General features: G+C 40.7%; 1 protein-coding gene across 1 annotated transcript; it reads right to left on the bottom strand.

Annotated features, from left to right (window-relative positions):
- Positions 1-14,569: 14,569 nt before the first annotated feature.
- On the bottom strand, positions 14,570-22,702 carry arxa (aristaless related homeobox a). Its single transcript, XM_059966174.1, has 5 exons — positions 22,426-22,702; positions 20,488-21,046; positions 19,531-19,576; positions 17,904-18,232; positions 14,570-14,859 (listed from the first exon to the last, which is right to left on the bottom strand). Exons 1-5 carry the CDS (start codon positions 22,700-22,702, stop codon positions 14,622-14,624), a joined length of 1,449 nt encoding a protein of 482 aa, XP_059822157.1. The 3' UTR covers positions 14,570-14,621.
- Positions 22,703-24,420: the final 1,718 nt, after the last annotated feature.

Raw genomic sequence — 24,420 nt, 5'->3', positions numbered from 1 at the left:
TAAAAAAAAGAGAAAAAAGTTACCTGAAATGGTTAAATAGAATGTTTAGTCTCAAAGGATTTAATGCTTCCAAATGTAAGATGTGCTTCTGTTCCTTGAGTTTATGTTACACTGTCTTGGAACACTACAGGAGGATACAAGCTGATTTCAGAATGGAACAGAGAATTAACATAGCAGGCAACTGGAAGCTCAGCATCAGTCCTGAAGCTTGAATTGAAATTCGCCACAGAGCAGTCACTGAAAGGACTGTTTCGGTTCTGGGACGGTGGGAAGAGATAAAGTAAATGGGAAGGTGTTGCACAGGCGGTTGGTGGAGATGGAAGAGCAGAGCACAAAGTTGTAGAATGCTGAAAGCAAGAGGGGGAAGATAAGTCTGGTGAAATCATGTTGAAAGTGCTGGAAATGGTGAAGGATGATTTGTTGAAAGCTGGTGGGGTCGGAACTCCACCTTTGCTGTGTCCAGGTGAGGATGTGTGCAGAATAGATGAGCTGCAGTCAAGAGCTCTGTCAACTATGTAAGCAAAGAGGCATAGTCAAAGATAAAGTAGGCACCTCTGAGGCACCTTTGGGAGAATCTTCTCAGTTCAGCAGGTACAATGGAGGTGAAGGAACCAGTAGATTGAAATGGAGTTCTTGCTATAGTCAAGGTGGGAGGAAGTTTAGTGGCATTAGTTCTAGGCTTGTAGTGGATGTTTTGTCACTAACCTGTTCTATGAGCCAGAGACTGGGGAACTGAGAGAGGGAAAATTTGGAGATCGACTGCATGAAGACAAGAACAGTGGAAATTGTCCACCAATATAAAGAAATGTTCACATTCTTTGTGAATACCGACAATCATCAATGTCTTGGAAGAAGAGCTGAAGGATTGGGACTGTCTGGGTCTAAAAGGAGGACTGTTCTATGCAACCCACAAAAAGTCCGCATGAGCACTTGCACGTTCCCTCTTTGAAAGGTGAGGCCTTCTTTGAAGGCGATCTTGTTAAGGAGCTTGTGAACTTCCGGTGTCGTGTGAAGTGATCCATTCAGATTCCATCTCCCATCTCACCCCTACCATATAATCAGTTCCATCCTAGAGATCACCAGTTCACCAGCAATACAATTCCCACGGAAATTTCAGCCACGGACTATGGTTGAAAGATGATTCAAAAGCACACTTAAAGGGATTTACGTAGTTGCTGAGAAAAATAGAGAAATTAAAAACTGTGAACTGAGCAAGAAAATGAAATTCAACTCAACCCATGGAGAAAAATACAGACTAGTGTCAAAAGGTTGCAACATTGTATGCTTCTATCCACGAAAAAGGTGGGAATAGACTGTACAAAGTAAAATCAGATGTTCGACTCGCATTAGTCATTGTAATTCTGCTAGTATTCTGTCTGGATTTATGTGAGTCATGATATAACGTGCAAAGGTACCAATTTCACAAATGCATGTTACCAGCAGGGAGCATCGCCCACATTTACAAAATCAATCCAAATATATTTTAAATTTGCATAGTAGTTGAATTAACACACAATGAACATATGCTTCAAAGTAAGAAGTTGTAGTCAGTGATATTGCAGTAGAAAGCCTCACTAATAGGCTGCAATTAGAAAACATTATCCGTAAACTTCTTGCTTTTATTAGAGGTGGAGAAAAACCACGAACGATTTTTAAGCAGCTTCAGGGGTGTAGACTGGCAGGCATTTAGTCATAATGGATTATTGACTGCATAACATGTTAATCAACAGCTTATTAAAGTTTTGATTTTTATTAACAGCATCAAATGTAGAATAATTTACAATTAGTAATTAACATCTGTCTCAAAGGTTGCATGGTGCTCATCGTTTAAAAATGTGGCTTTGCACTAAATTCTGGGATGTAATTAAGAGTTTGTCTTAAATGGCTCGTGGCATATAATGTTCATAGAACAGCTTGTCTTGTTGACGGGTCATTGATTTTACTGTAGACTTTGAAATATATTGGCAGCAACAAGATTTCTACTTGTAACCTAATTAAAGGTTTGTTGCAGATTGTTGCTGCGTGGTATAATTTTGCTCAGGTATAACTTTAGAAGGACTTGACTGTTATAAGAAATATAAACTATATATATCAGTTCATCCTTAATTAATTGCACTTCCTGCAATAAGAATTAATATCACCTTTATCCCTTAATCATGATTTTATATATTTATTTCTTTTAGAGATATAGCACAGTAACTGGCCCTTCCAGCTCAATGAGCCTGCTTTGCCCAATCACACGTGTAACCTTCTACCCTGTACATCTTTGGAAAGTGGGAGGTAAACAAGCACCTGGAGGAAACCCAAGTGGTTGCAGGAAGGGCATACAAACTTCTCAGAGACAGTGGCAGGAATTGAGCACGTGTAACTGGCTCTGTAACAGGACTGTGCTACTGTGCCACCCTTCCATTCTTTCCACAGGATCAGCAATGGAAACCTTGTGAGAACCAGAGTCAGGTCTGATCATCTTCTCAGCACTCTGCCAAGGCGTCGCCCACCAATATTGACAATTTCAAAAACAAGAGATCAAATTGATGTTCTTAATGCTTTTACACAAACTTCAGTGTTATTCTTGCTGATCTATTGTTTCCAAGACTTGGTGAGTCACACCTCTAACTCTCCCAAACTTGGAAAAACTCCCGATTTACCAAAGTTACCAGCAAAAGATTTCACTCTCATTGTTTGTGAAGGCTAATTTTATCAAGAATATATTCAGATATTTCTAGAAGTTGGAAACACTGTTAAAATTGGGACTTTACCCATGGGCTGTTGAGGAATTAATGCAAGTTTCACACACATTAGTTCCAATTGGATTCAGTACATAGTTTAAAAGTGAAAGGAATACAATGTAGTTTATGAAGAGCAGTCACTAATTGCTATATGAGAAATCTGGTAGTCAGTTTGTACACAAGATTTCATAAGCATCAATGAGATAAATAGATAAGCTGTTTGTACTGATATTGGTTGGGGAAAATTTTGGAAGACACTGAGGAAGACCTACTGCTTTTCAGCTAGTGCCACAGAATCGTTCAAGTTCCTGGCATGGTAGAGATCACTGAAAACAAAAATATCCGCAGCCTTTCTGTAGCACTGCACCACTTAGACTTTGCACTCATGTCTATAGTGAGACGTGAAAAGCAAAATATCAATACAAAAGCTGCTTAGCTTTTACAAATGCCCTCGACTTGTGAACAAAACCCAGTCTTGAATAAGGTACAGAAGATGCAATGGACATATGATTTATATCCAGAGGATGCAACAGTATTCTGTAATACAGTAACACTAGATGCAAGTAGTCATCTAGTTTTCCCCATGTCTGAAACTGATGAGTCTTTATCTGCATCGTTTGTTGAATGAGGTATAAACTAGTTGAACATTGTAATGGAAAAATTCCCAAATGCATCTCATCAGTTATGTCAGCAAGTTTGTAAAGCTGAGCACATTTCAAAACATCCAGTGAAAAAAATCTGTGTATTGATCTGAATAAACGCTCCACAAAGATATTTCTTGTAGTAGAGGCCAGGAAATGATGTTGCTCATTCAGATTCACATCTGTGACTCACAGATAGATATTGAGCAGTAATTTGTAAAAGGAGTTACAACTGTGTTTATTAAGTGAGCCACCTACTGGCTTGCTGAATCTGGATCTAGTCATACATGATTTCAAGTCAACTTGTTCCTGGAAGCTTTAGAAATAAGATGTTGTTGCAGGTAGCACAGGGTTATATCTAAAGCCTGTACTTAGTAGACGTAGAGAATATAATTTTATTCCAGGTTGTATCTTATTCAAGATATAATGGAGTATAGCCTTGGGTTAAAATCATGGTTATAGCAAAGAATCTTCTCTTGCAATTTTGTTCTGCTGAGGAGACCTTTGAAAGCTTGGAATCCCACTCCTATTGCTCATCTTTTTAAAAACCAAACTACATGGAATATCAAAGCAAAAGCAAACCTGCTTGACCTCAGCGTGTTTATTCCATGGTTTGTCATTTTTTTTTATTATCCACTGCCTTCTACGTACCATCTGTAGCAGCAAATATCAGTTGTCAACCTCCAGGAAGTGGCACACAGAATTAAGGACCCTCACCAACCATGACGTCCCTCTTACCATTACTACCATCAGGGAAGCGATACTGAAGATGTGCACTCAATGTCTTATGGACAGCTTCTTCCCCTCCGCCATCAGATTTTTGAATGGTCCATGAACTCATGAACACTGCCTCACTATTTGCAATATTTATTTATGTTTATATTTCTTATTGTGACCTATATTATCTTTTAGGTTTTTTACTATACTGCTGCTGAAAAACAACAGATTTCACAACATGTGTCAATGATAATAAACCTGATTCTGATTCTGTATCTGATCCTCTCTCTGTGGAAAACCACATGTCTCCAATGTCCATGTTGTTCCCTTTTACAGCGCACAGATCAACGTTGTTGTGGTACTGATATTGACTTTACAGCAGAGCTACAGGCTGTTCAAATGAACAAGTCCAGAGAGCTGTTTCTTCATAGAGAATCATCCATGCATTCAGCATGGAAACAGGCCTCTGGCTCTTCCAGACAACACCAATCATCAATAACTCATTAAGACTAATTCGATACAATTCCTATTTTATTTCCCCAAGTTCACATCAACCTCCCTAGATTCTACTGCTCGCCGTACACACCAATCAATTTACAGTGGTCAATTTACCCACCAATTCACATACCTTTAAGATATAGAAAGAAACTGGAGTGCCGGGGAAGCTGACTTTATTATGGAAAGAATGTACAAACACCACATAGATACTGATGCACCATCAATAACTCACACTGAGACGTAAGGCGAGATATCGGCTTTTATTGACTGGAAGAAGGAACCAGGAGTGAGTGTCTATCATACAATGTCTTGGAGACTGAGGCCGAGCGTCAGGCCGCAGATCTCCTTTATACAGGGGCCTGTGGGAGGAGCCACAGGAGCAGTCAGCAGGGGCGTGTCCCGACAGGCACATAGTTCACCACAGATACAGTACCACTGGAGCTTGCAGTTGAATCCAGGTCACTGGGGCTAACAGGCTTCAGTTCTTTCAGCTGCTCACTGTTACCTCAAACATTCTGCTCTATATGAGAATGTTAAATTTAAATGTTTTTATAAGTATGATGATGTTATGCTCACTGCTCATTGGCTTAGGAAAAATAAGTAATCATAATTTATTTTGAAATCAGCTTTATTGACTTGTTGATGCAATAGCTCAAAATTGGAAACATCTGTTGCTTTCTAATGTTTATTTTTTATATATTCAATGAAAGGACATCCTAGTGATATAATGTAGGATTCCTTACACTTCTGCAAATAAAAATCACAATAACATTCCTACATTGTGAAACACATGAAATTTAGTTTGACAGAATTTATCCATTCTACAATAACATAAGAATGCAACCAGATTCAGAGAAAGCATGAGGTGACTCACTCGGTTGGTGTTTCCTAATTCCTGCTGAATGTCTGTCTTAGTGTCAAAGATATGAATCTGAACATGTTCCAGCACCACCTACCTGTATGGTAGTAATCATTTTTAAAATGAAAACATCAGTCTTGCATTGTGAAATTGTTACTCCCCCAATAGTTGTGTGGAGCATGTAAGGAATTACTTCTCTAATATCTCTTTTTCTAAGACTGCCCTTGAAACCTATCTCATTGATCAAAACTTCATCTTGGCCTATTTGTTACCATTGTGTTTTAAATTAAAGAGGGCAATAGAAACAGCAAACATTCACTCCATAAAGCAGTTATAGAAATGCCCTTTAAAATACAACCTATTAAATTTTAATTTCATGCCCTCTAACTTTAAATTCCTGAGTGGAATCTCCAAGTATAAAATCTAATATTGGTAGCGCAGTGATTAGCACAATGCTTTTACAGTACCAGTAACCTGGGTTCAATTCCCACCACTGCCTTTAAGGACAGGAGAATGTATGTTCTCCCCGTGACCATGCAGTCTTCCTCCTTGTGCTCTTGTTTCCTCCCGCAGTCCAAATACCTACCGGTTGGTCAGTGAATTGGTTGTTGTAAATTGTCCTTTGATTAGCTGGGATTAAATTGGGGGATTTGCTGGGCAGCATGCCTCAAAGGGTTGGAAGCCTATTTTGTGCTGTATCTCAAAAAAAATTCTTAAATGCTTCTTTAAACTGCCCACAACCTTTCAATTGTGTCCATATACAGTTTATTACACTTAAAGGCTTTGCTTCTTTTCTTTTATTACAGTAAAGTTACTAGTTACCATCCCTAACCTCTTTTTTATGCCCTTTAAAAACCTGCTTTCCCTCAGTCGTCAATATTTAATCCACTACTTAGTCTTTCTCTTGTCCCCGTGACTGTTCTATACATTAAAGATACTAGATGAATTCATAAAATGGTCATGAAATTTAGGATTTCTTACAAATGAGCAGATAAAATGATGCATACCAATTTTCACGGAGGTACTTACTGTGTGCATATGTCTCAAAGGACAGTTGATATCTGCAAGAAACAACAATGTTCTTAAATAGCACTTAACATGCAGATTACAGTATGTCCCAGAGTACTTTACAAAATGGAAGTAGTAAATACTATGGTCACTAAGTGTTAGAAGAATAAATAAGAGCTTTGAACTATAGACAGGAATATACTGTATATGATGATAGACTGTAGTGTTAATCTCCATCCAAATCAGATGAATGCAGTAAAGGCAGGAGGATGGAGACAAAAATGTAGTTTCTAAATAAGAATAAAACTTCCTCTCAGTTTTCTTGACTCCGGTGCATGTAGCAGTGGGATGGAACTTATAAACATTTCCTCTGATCCATCTGTACCTCTCTGGTTGGTAAATGATCCAAAACTTGCAAGGTAGAATTCAGTGGAAGTTAACTTCAAGGCTAATTTTGTGAATTGTAAGTTATCTGAAGTGTGAACAATCTACATGGTAATAGACCCAAATTCACTTTACAAAATGACATATTTAGCTTACTTGATGCTGCATTTCAAGCTGAACTAATAGGAGGCTTGCTGAAAAAGACACAATGTCTGGATGCATTTTAAAAGTGAAACCTATTGGCATCAGTTGGAGAACCTACCCCAGCAAGTGGTTAAGGATTCTAGGTCTGCAGTAGAATGCCCGAGAACCAGCCACAGCTTTTGTGTTGAGTTTTACACAACCAAAATTATCATTGCAAATTTCCATTTTGCATAATGCTTTAGAATTCAGATAAAATGATTGTAACATTTGTCTTTAGGCAACAAAATTGTATCTGAAAGACACAAGGTCACAATGTTAACTCTTTATGTGAACGTCAAAGTTCATGGTGAGTTTCCATGTAAGCTTTGCTGAATTGTTTCCAGTAAACCTGAGCAAACTCCTGAATAACTTATAGGAGGCCGAAGCCTGATTTCTTGACAATCAGGAAGTACTTGGTTATTTCCTGTTCTTCCTGGACTCCCATAGCTCTTAAATAATATGTTTTCCATGTAAAATAAGTGCAGATTGTGGGGACCTTAAATAAGCTGAGCAGTTCACAGTATCATTGTTGAATCTTTCCTCCCATATAATCAACAAAGAGAAGGTCCCTCGAAAACTGAATGAAAAAGAAAATGTCACCTTTTAGACAGAAATGTTGACCAATATGCTCTGTAACTGCTCCAGATGGGAACTCACACTCTGAGACTTCTAAATAGATAATAGTTGAACTTTTGCTGGAAGTATCTAAATAACTGAAGCTAGTATGATAGCAGAGGTTAAGAATACTTCTTTAGAAATTAAACCCAAAACCTTCAAAAATGATAGGTCAGAAATACTCCAGTACTGATCAGCACTGTCAAACTTGGTATTAAAAGGGTTAATGGGTATGGATTCATTTTACTGACTGGTGCCAAGATCATCCAAATGGTAAAAATTTCTCTCATCTCGTGCAAAAATTAAATATATCACTTTTCATAATATTGCCCCTTGTTAAAAGGGTCTGGAGACCTGGCAGATTTATCTGCTCAAACTTCATGGTTAGTGCATTTTTTTTGTGATTCTTTTCCTGTGTTGATAATGTCTTACACACAGTTCTTGATGTGAATTTGAAGCAGGTCTGATATACCTACTTAACACATGTCAATCCACAACACTTCAGCCACATGCTGTGCTGATCAGCAATTGCTTAGCTTTTGGAGCACTTTGAATAGTGTTAAACTATGGGATGATTATGGAATGGCTTTCATATTACAATTTATTTTTTACTATCTTGAAAGGAAAATCAAAGTTTAAACTGTAAAAACTTGTTAGCATATTTCAAAAGTTAGTAGAAAATACTTTTAAAACAACCTTGATATGCGGGGGCAAAATCTTCATATTAACACGTAAAAATGGGTGATGCCTATTGAGGAAAGACTTAGAGAGGTAAAGGAAAGCTGTGTGGTGATATCCCTTTATGAAAATGTTTATGTTGGACCATAATAAAATCCTTAATTATTTGCTTTCACTGCTCCCCATCCATCACTCCCCCTGGTCTCCACACACAGAGAAAGTCTTTGTTTTTGCCCATCCTTTGACTAATAATGTACTTAGAAGGATTAATTATGAAGTAACAATGCACTTGGACCACACAGAAATGAGGAAAAATAGGCAATTAAAAGAATGGGGCCATTATATTGTCCTTCAGATCATTGTAACACCATATACAGTGCAGTAACAGAATAGGCTACATTTTCAGCCTATACATTTTTTTAGATGCTTAACTACTTTTATGACCTGCTGTCTGGAATGAAAGAGTTTCTAAATTGACATATTAGAAGGGTGGTTGGTTACCAATCAGCATGTTGGTAAACTTAAGGGAGAATATCTTTACTTGAGACAGCCTCCTCAATCAAGTTAAAAGAGACAGGTTGTACTTTCAAACATTGAGTGTTTTTTTTTCTTATGATATGTATGCACATAACTCTGGTACTAATGAATATGGAATCTCAGTATTGAAATAATATGTTTCCAGAACTATGTTCGTACATAGCCCTCCCTGTTGTTAAAACATGGTTTAAAACACCAAAATAATTAATATTCAATAACTGTACTTGGTTAATATGTGAAATCAGAGCCATGAAGCAAACTCATTGGGATTTTAAGAATATTGAGAATTGGCAGAAAGCAGCTAAAGTCAGAGAAGCCCACGGAAGTGAACAGGCTAATGAGAACATACAGGCTGCTTCATCATAAAGTCTCGCCAACTCATGTCATCACATTGGAAATGCTTCTTCGTATCCAGGGCATTCATTCATTGTACTCTACAGTGCAGGGAAAAGAAAACCAGGACAGCAGGTCAGTACCAAAAATGCCTTAATATTATTGCTATGATACAGAACTGAGCCACGGAAATTTGGATACAGTTATCACGTGATGCAAGATGAATATTGGAAGGAGGCACATGGTATTTATCACACTCATGAAGAAGTAGCTGCACATTTGTTCATTGCCAGTTGTATATTCCCCTCCCCTCCCACAATGGAATAAATAAATGTTGCAAATCTGTGTGCAATACCTTGTCTTTCACTGGATGAGATCTTACTGCAACTTCATGAAGATGCTAAGTGTCATAGGCACTTCTTGTGTCCTTACTGGGTACACTAAAACATTAAGGAACTGCAGCTGGAACTCTCAATACTACAGCAGGCGAACATGTAGGGTCCTAAAAAGCAACTCTGCTGCAAACTCAGCCTTCGGCATTCCTGCACATGAGACATCATTCTTGCAAGTAATTCAGGTACATTGCCTTCGGCTGGACTTGACGTTTACGCACCATTTATGCCTTGCACCAAATAAGCATTAAAGGGCGAGGGAAGCTGTTCCCTCTCAATACCTGAATTAAATGCTGCAAATGTTGTTAATGCAGCGGCAGAATCCGCAAAGTGATACAATGCGCTCTCATCCTCTCTTTTAAATTTGCCTTTTCTTCTTGAATTTTCCATCCTTCTTCAATTCACATAAGATATTAATAAATAATTCACAACATGTCAAACGGATGGTGAAGAACCTTTCCTAATGTATGGATGCGTGCTCAAAATGTATATATTACTATTAGCAGAATTTACTGGACGTTTCTATATAGTGTCTAACTGGCCGTGTATTTTCAGGTTTGCAGCCGTAGGACATCGCTTTGGGTCATTTATCCCACTTCATCTGGGATAAATAGCTTTAAATCACAGCAGCCGTTTGAAAACACGTTTATTGGAATTTACCAGATTAGCTCATCCCTCTGATTCAAATTTCAAGTCTGAATTCCTTCAGCAATAAAGCATTATAAAGTTGCGGGAGGCTGTTTTCAAACCTGGTTGAATACCAGTGGTTTTGCATTAATTTACTACTAAGCTAATAAGTAGGTTTCGTTTTGTTATGCTAAGCTTTATTGCTTTCTTTTATCGGAATAGTGTTTTCACCAAAGCGCAGACAAGGCGTTCTTTGATGAGGGAATTAGTGTTCTATTATTCCCCTATTATTCATAGCACACTAGAATATGTAAGTACCTGAGGGTGTAAAAGGAGAACAGAGTCTATTGCAAAGTGTTCGGCTTGTTTCTTTGTACAGCTGAGTATGAGATGATAAACCGCTTAATACACTGCACTAATTGGATGAGAGCAAAGAGATGGGAATTAGTGGATCCAAAGAAGATCGTGCTACCAGTTTGCAATGCTGCTTTCTTCCGTCTTTCTTTCACTTCACCAGCTCCAAAGGCGGCAGAACCTTAGCCACCACCACCACCGCCCCCATCTCAGCCTTCAGCTTACCCCCAACCCCCTCGTACACTCTCCTAAAGGATTCTGGACCTTGTATAGAATTATAGGCTTTAAACAGATTTGGTTAAAAAGAACACGGGTTCCGTTTGATAAACGATTACTGCAAAATTAACCTGACCTCCAAAGTGTATTTTATTGCATTGTGCCTAAAGAAAATAATAGAAAGAAGGGGCAAAACATAACAACAGCTACATGCACTTCCAATGTATTATTCACAGGTTCATCGGTACACACAGTATATATACTCTGCCTCCATATGTTACATTTTAATATTTTATTTTAAGGAATCTGTGCATAAAACTATCTTGTATCTGAGACATGTATTCCGATTCACATTCATCACAACAGATTGTAGGCGTGTACGTATATATACAAAGAGACTTTCTACCTCTGGACCTCCACAAAAACGTGAACACATTTATATACACTACTTATCACTCTCCTTGAAATACCTCCAAATGTGGAAGCTGTTTTTTGGGAACAGATGGCGGGAAGCTTGTGAGTGAATAGTATGGGGCGGGGGCGGGGGCGGGGGCGGGGGCGGGGGGGGGTTTTGGAGTTGTGTGATCGCGCTTTAAACTGGCTCCCGTGCAATGCCGTGTTGAAGAGTTACTGGAGGCTGAAGACAGCACAAAAACACCAGGGAGGTTTGCTTAAGGTTGGGGGTCATAGTCATCATGTTTTGTAGCAAGAATTCCCAGATATTAGGGCCAAATTGGGTTGCTATTCATTAATAATGTTCACAATAAGATTAAATCATTCTGGAAAATCTCATAAAACCCTCTAAATACGCTTCACTGACTCTTTCAAACGAAATCATTCAACACTTGGGGAGGTTTGGATGAGGAGAAATTGGTTTCTTTGCTAATGCTTTTCTTTCAAAGACACTCAGAGTTTATCATGCGTGACATGTCAAATGTTTAATATAGACTTGATGGGAGTCATCGGCTGTTAACGTGTGATATTTATGGTGAATATTTAGCAAAGAATGGTTGCTTTACCAGCTGCGAAACATGAAAGAATAGTCTCAGATCTCCAGGTTTTCACCATCACCGTGAGGAGGATTTTTTTGTAGACCGAAGCGAGTGAGAGGGAGATGCTTTCATTCGACCGTATGAACTTTAATCCGGCAGGTAATTTCACGCAATTTGATTTACTACCATAGAGAGGATCAAATGAGGGGAAAAGACGACTTTTAAAAAAGCGTTCGTTAATGAAATAATGGCACGGGTCCTGGCGCGGTGTCAGCCACCTGGTGTGAATGAATGCGTGTCACCCGAAGTACACATTATCTCCTGTTAACCGTTACCTGATGAAGAAAAAGCTATAAATGATATGGGTTCAATTTAACTAGATAGAGGCAATTCAGGCCCCAGAACTTGGGCAGCATTTAGAATTGGAGAACAGCAAACGATTTTCAATCTATGAAGACTACTGTGGAAATGAACACGCTTTCCTTGTTCTGTATTTTTAAAAGTATCTCCCTCCATTCCCATCTCCCCTCCCTCCCCCACGCACACATACACCACATTCTCGTTTTGTGGTACAATGTTTATAATCAGAATAAATTCGTTCAAACTACTGCCCAGCATACAGCACGTATATCCCTTTTATTAAAGGAAAACCACGAAATGGTTGAAGTGAAGCGGAAATTAATTCATTATACTGGAGCGGAGCGGATACTTTGGTTGGCTCAGTATTGACTTGAAGGAGGTAGAACAATGAATGAGCTATCACGAAATACAGAACCTCCTTGCCTCCAGTTCTACCAACGGCCTTTCATATGTTTCATTTTTGGACGAAAATGCCGAATTCCGTTTAGTTTATTTTGAATGGTTATACTCTTGCATTTCTCTCGCTTGATCAGATTAACGCACAGCATGTGGCATGTTATCCTGAATATGAAATCGACGCGCTGATTATATTTATATCATTTGATTCCGCATCGCCTTCTCTGCAGGACACGCAAACGCAACCCATCTGAGATAGCTCATTGTCAACCAAGCTCACATTAAATGCGGCTTGGGGTGTTTGGGGGTGGGGGTGAGGGGGGGGGGGTGTTAGGTTGGTGACTAATTGGGTAACGCAGGAAATGGCAATGGCGCTTTATGGCAAAAATTATTAACTATGAACGTGTAGTGAGTACTGTATCCTGGGAGTTTATTGAGTCAGACTGCGAATGTTAACAGCAGTTTATGAGACAGAAGGTGAAGAGGTGATAAGGTGGTGGCCCATGTTGGAATTTTAAAGAGCTTCGGAGCGAATTATCTGAGGGGTTTAACGAAGCCCACCCGGTAAAATCAACCTAAGGCTGAGCCAGTACGTAAGACAAGTTTCGCTCAGCTTTAAAAGAATGTGCTATAAGTTTTATATAATTCAGTCCCAGTTCAGGGATTACTTCTCATAAACTATAAACTTGTGTTCTGTTACACGGCTGAACTCGAAACTGGGTCAAAAGGTCATTGTGGTGCCGTTGAATTTCTCCTGATTCATTGTACTTTTAACATCTAAATTAACAAGAAGACGTTTTAATTGTGTTCCAGTGTTTTGCTTAATGGTATTTAAAATTGGCTTCTTAAATTGGCCAGCACTTGCACACATACAAGTCTGATTTGTGAATGAATGAAAGGAGGCTGAATCACAGCAGTTGCTTGTTAGCGAGAACCGGTGTACCACTGCACCGGCAGGCTCGTCGTGAGCAGTGCATCCGTCAGAAGTATAATGTCACTGCATCAGTTCTGCGCCATAAACAAAACCGAGTCGCGATAAGGCGCTCATTCCAGTTCTGGTATTTTGCAGGTGACACGGAACCGGTTAATAGCGAGTGTGTTTGTGGAAGATAAGATGCTCTGTACCTTTGGAAAAATACGCAATCGTTTAGAATAAGCGTTTTCTTCAATTAGCTTGTTAGGCATAACATTTTATTTCAGAGTGTCTCCACTCTTCTAGCCCATAGCAAGAAATTACAACAGTACACGTAATATAGCCACTTGTTTTTATAAGGTTTTCGAAACCTCTATAGTTAATAAGTTAAATAAAATGTTTGTCCATAAATAATTATTCTACGAACCTAATGCATCCACAACACTGTAATAAGATCTGCCCGGTAATTCTAGAGAATAAACTTTCACAACACACAGAGTGCATTTTTCCGTTTTTTAAAAAAAAATGTACAATTATTTTCCTTGGAAATTCTGAAGAGCGACCATTATGTACAGAAATCAATCACAGTCTAGTGACCTAAGCAGTCCACTCGGATTGGCAGTAGTTTTGTGTCCCTTTGGTTTAGAAGCAAACCGCTGGTTGGCTACACTGACGTATAGAGTTTTAAAAAAATCCAGGCGTAGCCAGCGCGTTTCTGCACGTGTAATAGAATGGATCCGCCGCAGAAAGTCAAACTCGTTTCAGTGAGAAACAGCATTCTTTTATAACGGCCCCAACAAGATTGGAATCAGGAAATCTAGCAACTGTCAATTCTACATGCGCGTGTTCGGAATACATTTCTCCCTTTTTAAAAAATTTGACCTGATTAGATCCGCTCCGACAGTATTAAAGCAAGTTTGAGTGATCGGATCAGGCATATTGTTAAAAAGACTCCACAACTTCCTTCTCCCTCTTTCAGAGATATACGAATGATAGGAACATCACAAATCTATATTATGAGGAGAATGTCAGTGTTTTGATTTTAAATGTGGCCAGTTGATAAGATGAAAGAGATATTGACTCTACGAACATGCACAGTCTGGTAACTCAATCCACGCGAACAAGTGGTCCAGTTTCTGAATTTGGTCTTGCTCAACAAACAACCTGTGTGGAGCTCCTTGGTGCGGGTTCAGCACACTTCTTTGCCAGTGGAAGGTGCGGGGAGGATGTTGAGTTGTGTGAGTTGGGCGGCATGCTCCTTAGCTTTGAGTCTGAGTGCTGCGATACTGGACGCTCGTCTGTCTGCGGCCGCTACCGCGGGGTCTGAGAGGGCGCCGGCTTGTACTCCCCCTTCAACACCCGCGGCCGACTGCCTCAGCAGAGCAGGGGCAGAGGCTCCCGTCAGCGGGCCTACTGTCGAGAAGAGCCTGCAACAGACAAGGAGTTTCGACATTATAAAATGGGAAATCGTTTTAAATGAAATATCATTAACTAATTTAGTAATTGGTGGGTTGCAATTCGAATATGGCGGGGGGGGGGGGTTACCCTAGATAACGAAGCGTGTAGCACAGGACTCACACTTAACCAGACTTGCACACTACAGGTCTGACTATATAAATGTATTACAATGTAAGGGAAAGTGTCACCTACACATGTGAAAAAGAAATTGCTTGGGGGTTAATTCTATCTCCTAAGTTTTGTAAGTTGTCCTCATTCATCAATCACAATTAAACAACAGGAACATATAGTCGAATTATTTGCGTCATCGCTATTTCAAGATAAACATTTTTTCTGTAAGATAATAACTTTGATGGGAGCCATATTATACAGTGGATGTCACTGCCGCTCCGGTAATATAGTAGTGTGGTCGGTTATACCTTTCGGCACTTCGCATCTTTCAGCGAGTGTTCTGAAACGCTCTACCTCTTGTATTTCCGTTCTGTCACAACTTCAGACCACACGCTACAGTTTAATTGAGCACCTCAACAACTCTCCAACAACTATGACCTGAAGCGTTTGCATTATCCGGGGAATAACGCATTGTAAAATTAGACTGCATTCTGCATACATAAACATACTGATGTTGATTTCTCGAATTTGGGCGTGTGGAATCATCCACTTTGTGCTTGACCATTGCAAAAGCATACCAACCGATTCATTGTCCCCGCTGGATAGCCGGTATTCGCGAAAACCAGTTGCATATTGCGCATGCGCGACTAAAATTGTCACCTTAACGGAAATACTAATTATTTCATATCTCATATATGAATTATTTACTGAAGCTGGCCAAGCTACTTTAGTTAAAGCCTTAGATTTAAAAAAAAACAAGATATGGGATAATTTCTCTAATTTGGTGAACAATTTTTCACCGTCCCTTATCTTTGAGTACTTTGCACTTGTGACAATGCATTAGTCGGCATGCTTAAACATTTGAAATTCCATCATTGAGGTGGCTGATGAAGTTGGATGTCAAGGACAGAATGTGTGTACTCGCATGCTGTGACCGTATCCCTGCTCCTTCCCCCGCCCCTCCCCCAACCATCAACTCTAAACCGGTGGAGCCATGGGATCACCTTGCCTCCATGCATGGTTGTTTTCTAAATTAATCTTAGGTTGCTTCCAGTCATCCTATCCAGTGAGAGATGCTGTACTCGACTCTGAACCATTACCACACTCAGCCAAGTCCATGCTACTGCTGATAATGGACACGATTGAATGATGAATTAGGGGAATCTACAGGAACTGGACTGCCGCAATGGAACGGGATTGGCCTCAGTGTGTCTGTACACCTGTATCTCAACATGGCGATCCGCCCGGCATGACTTTTCGTCGTGGGGTGGGGGGGGAGTCAGTAAATCTCGGCTTTCGCCCTTAGATTAACGAGGATTGGGAACAAGAGGAGAAGAACCACATGTCCTCCGATTTAGTCGAATGGAATCTCGTCACTTGGTTTGGAAGTGCTTTAATAAGATGATGGGTTCCACACTTGGCAGGTCCTTGATTGATCAAAAGTAAGATCTTAAATAGTGCAGCAGAGCTGTCACGCAGCTGTACACGAGAGTAAAATGTGTTGGCGAAATCGTATCCGAGAGGTGTTCATAGGAACTAACAAAGTAAGCGTTACATGTGTACTTTAAATGGAAAAAAACACCCTAACACTTTGTTATAACAACACTTCACTATCCAGCTAAAATATATCCCATATAAGTCGCAGAAGATTAGCGAGTTTTCAGATGGTACAGACAACACAACGTGGTTCCACACAGAAGTTCAAGCATATATAGCACAAATTTCGGACAGCCGCGATTATAATAAGCCTTGACACGTTGAATAGGCATAGTTGGGATGGGTGAGTTTATTTCACTCGCCCTCCTTTCTGTCGTGGCCAGTACCGTCCAGCATCTCTGCCACACCTCGCCAGCTCATCGATACAAGCCATTCTTCATCTTAAGTTTCTACAAGCGGACAACGAATAAATATTTCAATTTTTTTTCCTTCATTTGCTGAACGTAATTTAAGTGAATAACTCACTGAAATTTCTGCCAAGGCAGAGGCATAATCCCATGAGATAATTAGTTATGCTGTATAAAAACACTTACGGAATCAACTCTATGAGAATACTCTAACTTCTTCGATGAAAGAAATGTTTGCTTAAAGCAGCATTTATTATGATTTTGTTCACCTTCTACTCTTACTGCAACCTAACGCGTGAATTGGAGAATCACACTGGGGTTTGGAATACAAGTCTGTCCCTAATTTTAATACATTAAACACAAAATGAAACGAGTTCAGCGACCCCCCCCCCCGTGAAAACGGAGTTCCGTCACTCCCTACTACAGGATTTTACAAATCCTCTGCTCCTCGCTGAAGCCCTGGGCCTGCAGATGTTTCACTGAATACAATTAGTCATCGCGCGGTCTGGAAATGTTTAATCCGGATTTAGAAAACCGGTTTTACACGGATAAGGGCAATACATGGATTACTCAAAAGTTTTTTTGTGTGATTTCTAACACAGTGTTAACACCCTCGTTGATGAAGCCGCCACTGGGCGATTATTTTGAGATTTCTGGTCTCGTTCTGAACTCCGCTGTCCATGATATTTGTACGCACGATTTTGAGAAGTGTTCGCCTGTTGCCAAAGGTGTCCTATTCCGTGCGAGCCATTCATCGCATCTCGCTAACACCTACCCCTCTACAGGTAAGGAACTGAGGCTAATTTATATTTTAAAAAACTGTTCACCTGCTATGACTCTTTCTGTGGGCCTGGCTTATCCCGTTTGCTATGATTCTAGATTGCTGCTTCACAATTTAGTTTCCCCTCCCCCTCTCCAGACCCCAATCCACCCCCCCCCCCACCCCCGGCGCTGAGGAATTGAATCCTGCCCTCAGACACTACGCCTGAGTTGAAGTTGCTGCTGCCTGCTAATGGGCAAACGGGGAGGGTCTCTACTCTTCTGCTTCAAGCTCTTACCTGCCGAAATGCGGGGTGATGAAAGGATGCCTGAACATGGCTGCTCCCAGGAAGGTGCCAAGGCCGAGCGGAGCTCCGCTCGGCGAGAGAGCCGCCGAGCCCGGTGGAGGCGGGAGCCCAGGGAAGGCGGCCGCTGCGGCTGCTGCTGCTGCGGCGGCTGACCAGGCGGACTCGAGGCTTGGGTGGTGTCCGAAGGGACCGCCATCCAGGTAAGGTCCGAGCGGATGGCCCGCTCCTAGCGGGCTGGGGAACGGCAAGCCTCCGGGATGGTTCTGGGCTCCAGCTTTTTCTCGCTTTCGCCATTTGGCTCTGCGGTTCTGAAACCACACCTGAAAAAAAACAGGAAAGAACTTTTCTGTGTAGCGAAACTTCGTAAATATTGCAGGGAAACAACAAAAAAACATACTTTGATATCCCACAATACTAGAATTAAATCATGACAGTAAAACGGATATATAAAATCGTCATTGCAATAGCTGTATTTATATAGCGGCGTTAAAACATCAGGTCTCAGTGTTAAGGAATTATTGGAAACATAACACCATACAGGTCATGTGAATAAGCTACAAATCTCACGCCACACAGAAATAATACACACTGTCTGAATCAGGCATCAAACCAACCCACTTGTAAATTGTTTCTGCTTTTTAAAAGCATCCAAATTCAACATACACCATGAATAAACACACCAAAAATGCAGTTAAATTGTGAATTAAAATGATGTAATTACATACTCTATCCCTGTTTCAGTAATTCACGACATTAATATTGGTGTTGACACATATTAACTGTAAGCGATTGCTTTTGCAAAAAAATTGCGTAATCGCTGCTAAATTGTCCTTAATTAATTTTGATAAATAAACTTTAACATATAGGAAAGATGAAAACTGTATGTAGTAATGAATTTATACGAGAAGATTTCTCAAGTTTTATTGAGTGTAAACCGGCTTTTGAAAATAAAGTGGGGAGGGGGGCGGGGAGGGAAGATTATTTAACTTTCCCACGACTGCCTGAGCGGAAAATAATCATTCCTGGCTGCCTGTCACGTTGGGTATTTGACAATAGAACAATGTGTCAACAAAACGAGGGAGAATCTCATCATTAGCCCCTCTAATGCAAGAAGCTGTTGTGTAGTAAATGAGCCATATGGAATTTATTAGGTCTTATCAGCGCTCGATTGTAACTGTAAAGTGATTTACTCGGCCTTCACCTCCTAACATATGTTTTATGTTTCTCGTGTTCGCAATAAGGCATCAACCCTAATGTTTATCGTCGCTTTGGTTATGAGACTTCGAGAGAAAATGCACCACGGGTCCTATCAACTTTAAAGGCACTTCACTGGTGCGCCGGCACTCTTGATCACTGAAAGCCAAGGAAATCATATCGTCTGTTTTAATGCTTTCGGTTGCCGTGGCGCGAAGGCATTCCCATTATTCATATCTGTGCTGGAGTAGCATCTGTAGAAAGTACACCGTGCCCGCCACCGTCCACAATCACGCATAAATGGGTATGTCAAATGAAATTAAGGATCAACAATTTTACATGGCAACAGTTAAATAAATAAATAAATGGGGCTCTGATAGAGGGATTGGTCTAATTATACACAGACATACTGGTTGCAACTTACTTGCACCCGAGCTTCCGTTAAATCGAGCCGCATCGCCAGTTCCTCCCTAGACAAAAAGAGAAAGAAGTGAAAACGCACTTTGGGCGTTCTAGAGTCCCGCGCTACCTTTTCAGACAATGTACACTCAACCTAATGCCATTGACAGGCGCTCTTCAATCTTTCCAGACTACTTGGGCCATTAAAAAAAAAGCGGTCGCTAAAAAAAGTATGCAAGCATCACGAAAATTAAGCGGCTCGTGTCTGATATTATCAAAATATAGGATTCAATTCAGAATCAGTATTTGGCCACCATTTAATTCAGGAAAATGCCCAATTCCATGCAAAAACAAGTTTGAATTCTGCACGGTCCACTGCCATATCAAATTACTGAAAGTAGTGAAGATTTAATTAACACATGGTTGATCCTAATTTTTAGCCTTTCCCTTCACGAACATACCCAATAACAACTCGCTATACCCTCATGTCGTAAAATTAAACCTGTACAGTAGCCTGAAGTGGCCTCAAAGCAATCCGATCACCATCCGGTTTACTCTCGGGCACGAGCGTAGTGAAATTGAGTGTCATCAGGATTTGTCAGATTTCTCAAGTCCACAGTGACTTGCAAAAAATAAACTCAATAATTTCACCTTTTATAATTTCTCCAAGTTATCACGATGAGGGCACGCTGCCTTGGCATCTACAGGATGAAGTGAACCCTTAAACGGGCACGTGGAGTACTATATTGCGAGCACCGGTGTTAAACTGGGCGCTCACTATTTGGATAAAGGGGGCAATGCCGGCTGTAGCACCGGGGATTGCTTGCTGCATGCCCCGGTTGTTGGTGCATTTGATTTTTATGGATCTATTTGTTCATCAATGAGTTTGAATCCAGTGGGAAACAATTAGAGACCGGGGACTATGCCAGCTACCTTCAGCCTGGATGCGTTATATCGGAGTTTGTGTGCTGTGTACAGATACCTGGTAAAGACATCTGGGTAGTGTGTTTTCTGAAAAGCCCGCTCTAGTTCTTCCAGCTGATAGCTGGTGAATGTAGTCCTATACCGCCGCTGTTTTCTTTTTAACATGCCTTCTTCAGAGTCACTGCCGGCTGATAAACACAAGCTGTCCTCGCTATCCTTCACATCCACGTCCGTCTGAGCTTCCTCCACCAGCTTCGGGGACAAGTCATTTTCAACCGCGTCCTCTTTCGCGTCCCCCTCTAGCGATTTGTCGGCCGGCTCCACCAGTTCTAAGCCTGGGGACCCGGGCAGTTTGGGTACACTCTCTCCCTGCGCTTTGGCCAAACTGAAGTTTTCTTTGTAGGATTTACTTCGGCTGATGCTGACTTGCGGAGCCTGGCTGATTTTCAGATCGGCGATGCGGAATGCTTCGGAGGACCGCTCTCTTTCTAATTTCTCGTTCCCAATGTCATTAAATCCTCGGGAGTCCAGGATTTTCCCTCCGTGGCCGTACAATCTTCGGAATTTAGGAGGGAGATGGAGCTCCGTGTCAAACGACATATTCTCCTTGGGTGATCCTAGATGTAAACAAGAAGAAGAATTCATAAATTTGTTAAATCACGGCCACTTCCTCTCACCAAGCTACTATTAATTAGTCACACTTTACTTCTATCCCGGAAGTTCCACAATTTTGTCGATATTATCTAGCCGCTGCTCTAACCCAGTTGCACTGTGTTGGAATACACCGCCGGCGCTCGATTTGTCTGGTTGGCGAAGTCATAAATAAGAGTGAAATTTTGGCAGACTCTTTCGCCAGCTTTTGGCAAGCGCCCCGTTGTAATGAAGATTGAGAATCTGGAGATAGCAACTAGTTAACGTGTAAAATAAATGCAAATTGCCCTCACTCCCACAGTGTGTTGTAATTAATAAGGGAAGCAAGATTCTCAGACCCGGCCAGGCCGCAAGAACCGGGACCTCTTCGTGTCGGCAGCACGGGAGTTTAAAAAAAATCCGTCTCTTTCCCCATGACAAGAGATTCGTCTTAGAAAGGCCCCCCTTTAAATAAATACGCAGTTTATTTTCTTTGGGAGAGTCAGTTTTGTTTTTCAAATAAGTTTGGCACACGAAGGCCATGCAAACTCTGCACAGAGCCGAATCAGTCTGCGACGGGAATTCGATCAGAACAATTCTATTTCGGAGAACCACTAATGCCTGCACGTTGTATTCTCATTCCCAGCGGTTTATTTTATATGTGTCGATTTCATTGTGCGTATAGGATGGGAATTCGAAATGCCCGCGGTCTCCCCGTGGACATCCAAGAGAAACACTAATCGACTAACTTATCACCTCGCAAGACACAAAATGTAAACGATCCCCCCCCCCCGAACCATTGAATAATATCACTTACATTTAAAATCAAACAATTACAATAAAAAAGAAAATCAGTTTTAAACGTCACATGCAAATTCTAACTCATCGATGATTAGCTGTCAGTGACAATTAAACGGCGTGGAAGTCAGAAAAGGGGCTTCGGTAATCTTCGTTGACACGAACGGCGAAATTCGATATTGGTCTGTTTATCGACAGAATACTTTGTAAGAAACCAATCGCATACACGCCATTATTTTCAAATACATCAATAACTTTAAACAGATGTCAGCGGTTTATATAATAAAATGCTGTGCCTGATAAAGTAATTTAATAGCCAACATTTCCTGTAACAGTTATTCCTGAACTGAACTGGCGCTTGGACTACTGCAGAACCACATAGCGTTAAGATATTATTTTACTGTACATGCCCAACAAAAGAAGTGCAAATACAGCGAAGTTGGAGCGTCAATACTTCCACCTCTTGGGCAGAAATATGCCTTTTTGAAGCTGAAAAGTGCAGTCTGGATAGGCAGTCCTGTGATCGGATTGAAGTAACCCACCCCTCCCCCTGCTGAAGTCACCTTACCTTCACTCGCTGGGTCCGGGTCATTTCTGGCTGTGAGAAGCGGCAATGCCTGCGCTCCAATACACCTAATCTTACAGGGGCTTCTCCTGCCCAGAATACTGTCAATGCAGTAAGAAGAAAGCAAAGTTGGGGATTTACTTTTGCACTCGGGTCTCTCGCAGATCTCCTCCTTGTACTGGGTTGTCATGGTTCGAGCCTGGCTTCTGGGCTGCCGCAGGCTGCGAATCTCCCACATGTACAGCGGTCGCTCTTGATCTGATCGAGGTACTAATGTCATTTGTATTGGGCTGTAATTGCTTTCCTCTCGATTCTCCAATGCACGTGCTGAATCCCCTGTGATTGGCTCACGGAGGTCTGGGGAGACTTTTTTTCACTTTCCTCCAACTCGAAGTTTGGGCAAGGAGGAAAGCCGGATCTGGAGTATACAGGATTGAACCTCGTTGAAAAGGCCGATTTTCTCTGCTTGAGCTGCTGAGAGCGGCTGGTTTCACATGCACTGTATTAACTTTTCCGTGTTTGCTATTTACAAATTACAACACAAGCACATGTGCTAATTTTCGAACGTTGTCCAAAAATCGATTAATTCATTCCGTAAAGTCATATTTTCAGAATCCGACTTTAAATCCAACTGTTAATGAAGGTTAACTATAGTAAACGTTATTTGATGTAATTCTTAATTATTCTGTTCATCTCTCCCCTTCCCTTTGTTTTCAGAAAGCAAATTCCATAAAAGTCCTCGGAGGTTTATGGATCTTAATTTTGGGAAACAATTTCAACTTACTATGTATGTAAATCCGGCATGTCAAGGATTCCGTAACAGGACTTCGTAACTACTCCATGTTCACCCATCAAATTAAAGGATAGATTAACTTGTAATGTGATATATTAAATGTTCGTGTTCGTAGCTAAATGTGTTTTCCAATAATACCGATAGCCGTGATTTATTTAGATAGGGACCTCGTCAATGAACACGGACGTCTACAAACAGGAATGTGATTCAGATTTATAGTTGTTCTACGTTGAGGTTATTCCAACAAATTCGTAAACCGATTTTATAACATAAGAAATGATTTGCTGAAACGAACCAGGCAAATTGCTGAAAACAACAGTACTATTAGGTAAAAAAATTAATCCAGTTATCTGCACTTATTCCCAGAAAATGTCCCGTGCATATGGCGTATTGCAGATGTTTCTCAACGGTGTATTTAATGCTCTAATAACACTTCACGACTAAAAAAGGCGCATTGCGTGACTTCCTGGGGGGAAGCCTGAAACGTTTTTTTGTTTTTCTATCGCTGATCTAAATGTAATTACCTAGCGGAAACAACTAGATCATCCCCATATCAACATTATAGCCCCAAACGGCACGCGTTCACCACATCGAGTACAGATGGGGTTGTCAATTTCGGTGAATGAAGGGCAACCAGTTTTCCAAAATTAGATGAAACAATATTTTCGCTTGCAAATAAAATATCCAGATAAAGAACTAGAATTTATGCCACAAGTTTGGCTAGTTGGTGTTTGAGATCAGAGTACCATACACGGGAGAAAGGGATGTGAAATGAAGCATTAATCATTCAGAGCTTGTCTGTGAATATGTATCTGTCTGTCTCTCTCTCTCTCTCTCTTTTTCTATTCCCCCCCCCCCCCCCACACACACACTTGTAAAACGACAGCGGGCGGAAGAAAGCCTGTCAAATTTAGTAAATATTTAACCCTGGTGTAGAATGTGTTCTCTTGAACATATACACAATTGCAACGGCGAGCCAGCTAAAGCTCGGAATGAAAATGACATTGCAAAGGTAAGCACTTGTAATCGTTGGTGATAGATCTTGTGCTGTATATAAAAGACACTGAGACTCATAAATGTCATGGATCCGGAAATATAGCTACCTTATAACGCTTTGTGTAATCTTATTCTGCTCCGAAGTCTGGTGATTAGAAATGCAAAATAATCTGCGTTCCACGACAGGGATGCAGAATTGCTGTTTTGTT

Source organism: Hypanus sabinus, chromosome 4 (genome assembly GCF_030144855.1).
Source record: "Hypanus sabinus isolate sHypSab1 chromosome 4, sHypSab1.hap1, whole genome shotgun sequence".
Lineage (NCBI taxonomy): Eukaryota > Metazoa > Chordata > Chondrichthyes > Myliobatiformes > Dasyatidae > Hypanus > Hypanus sabinus.
Note: the sequence above shows the minus strand (reverse complement) of the source record. Positions and strands in the feature narration are given on the sequence as shown.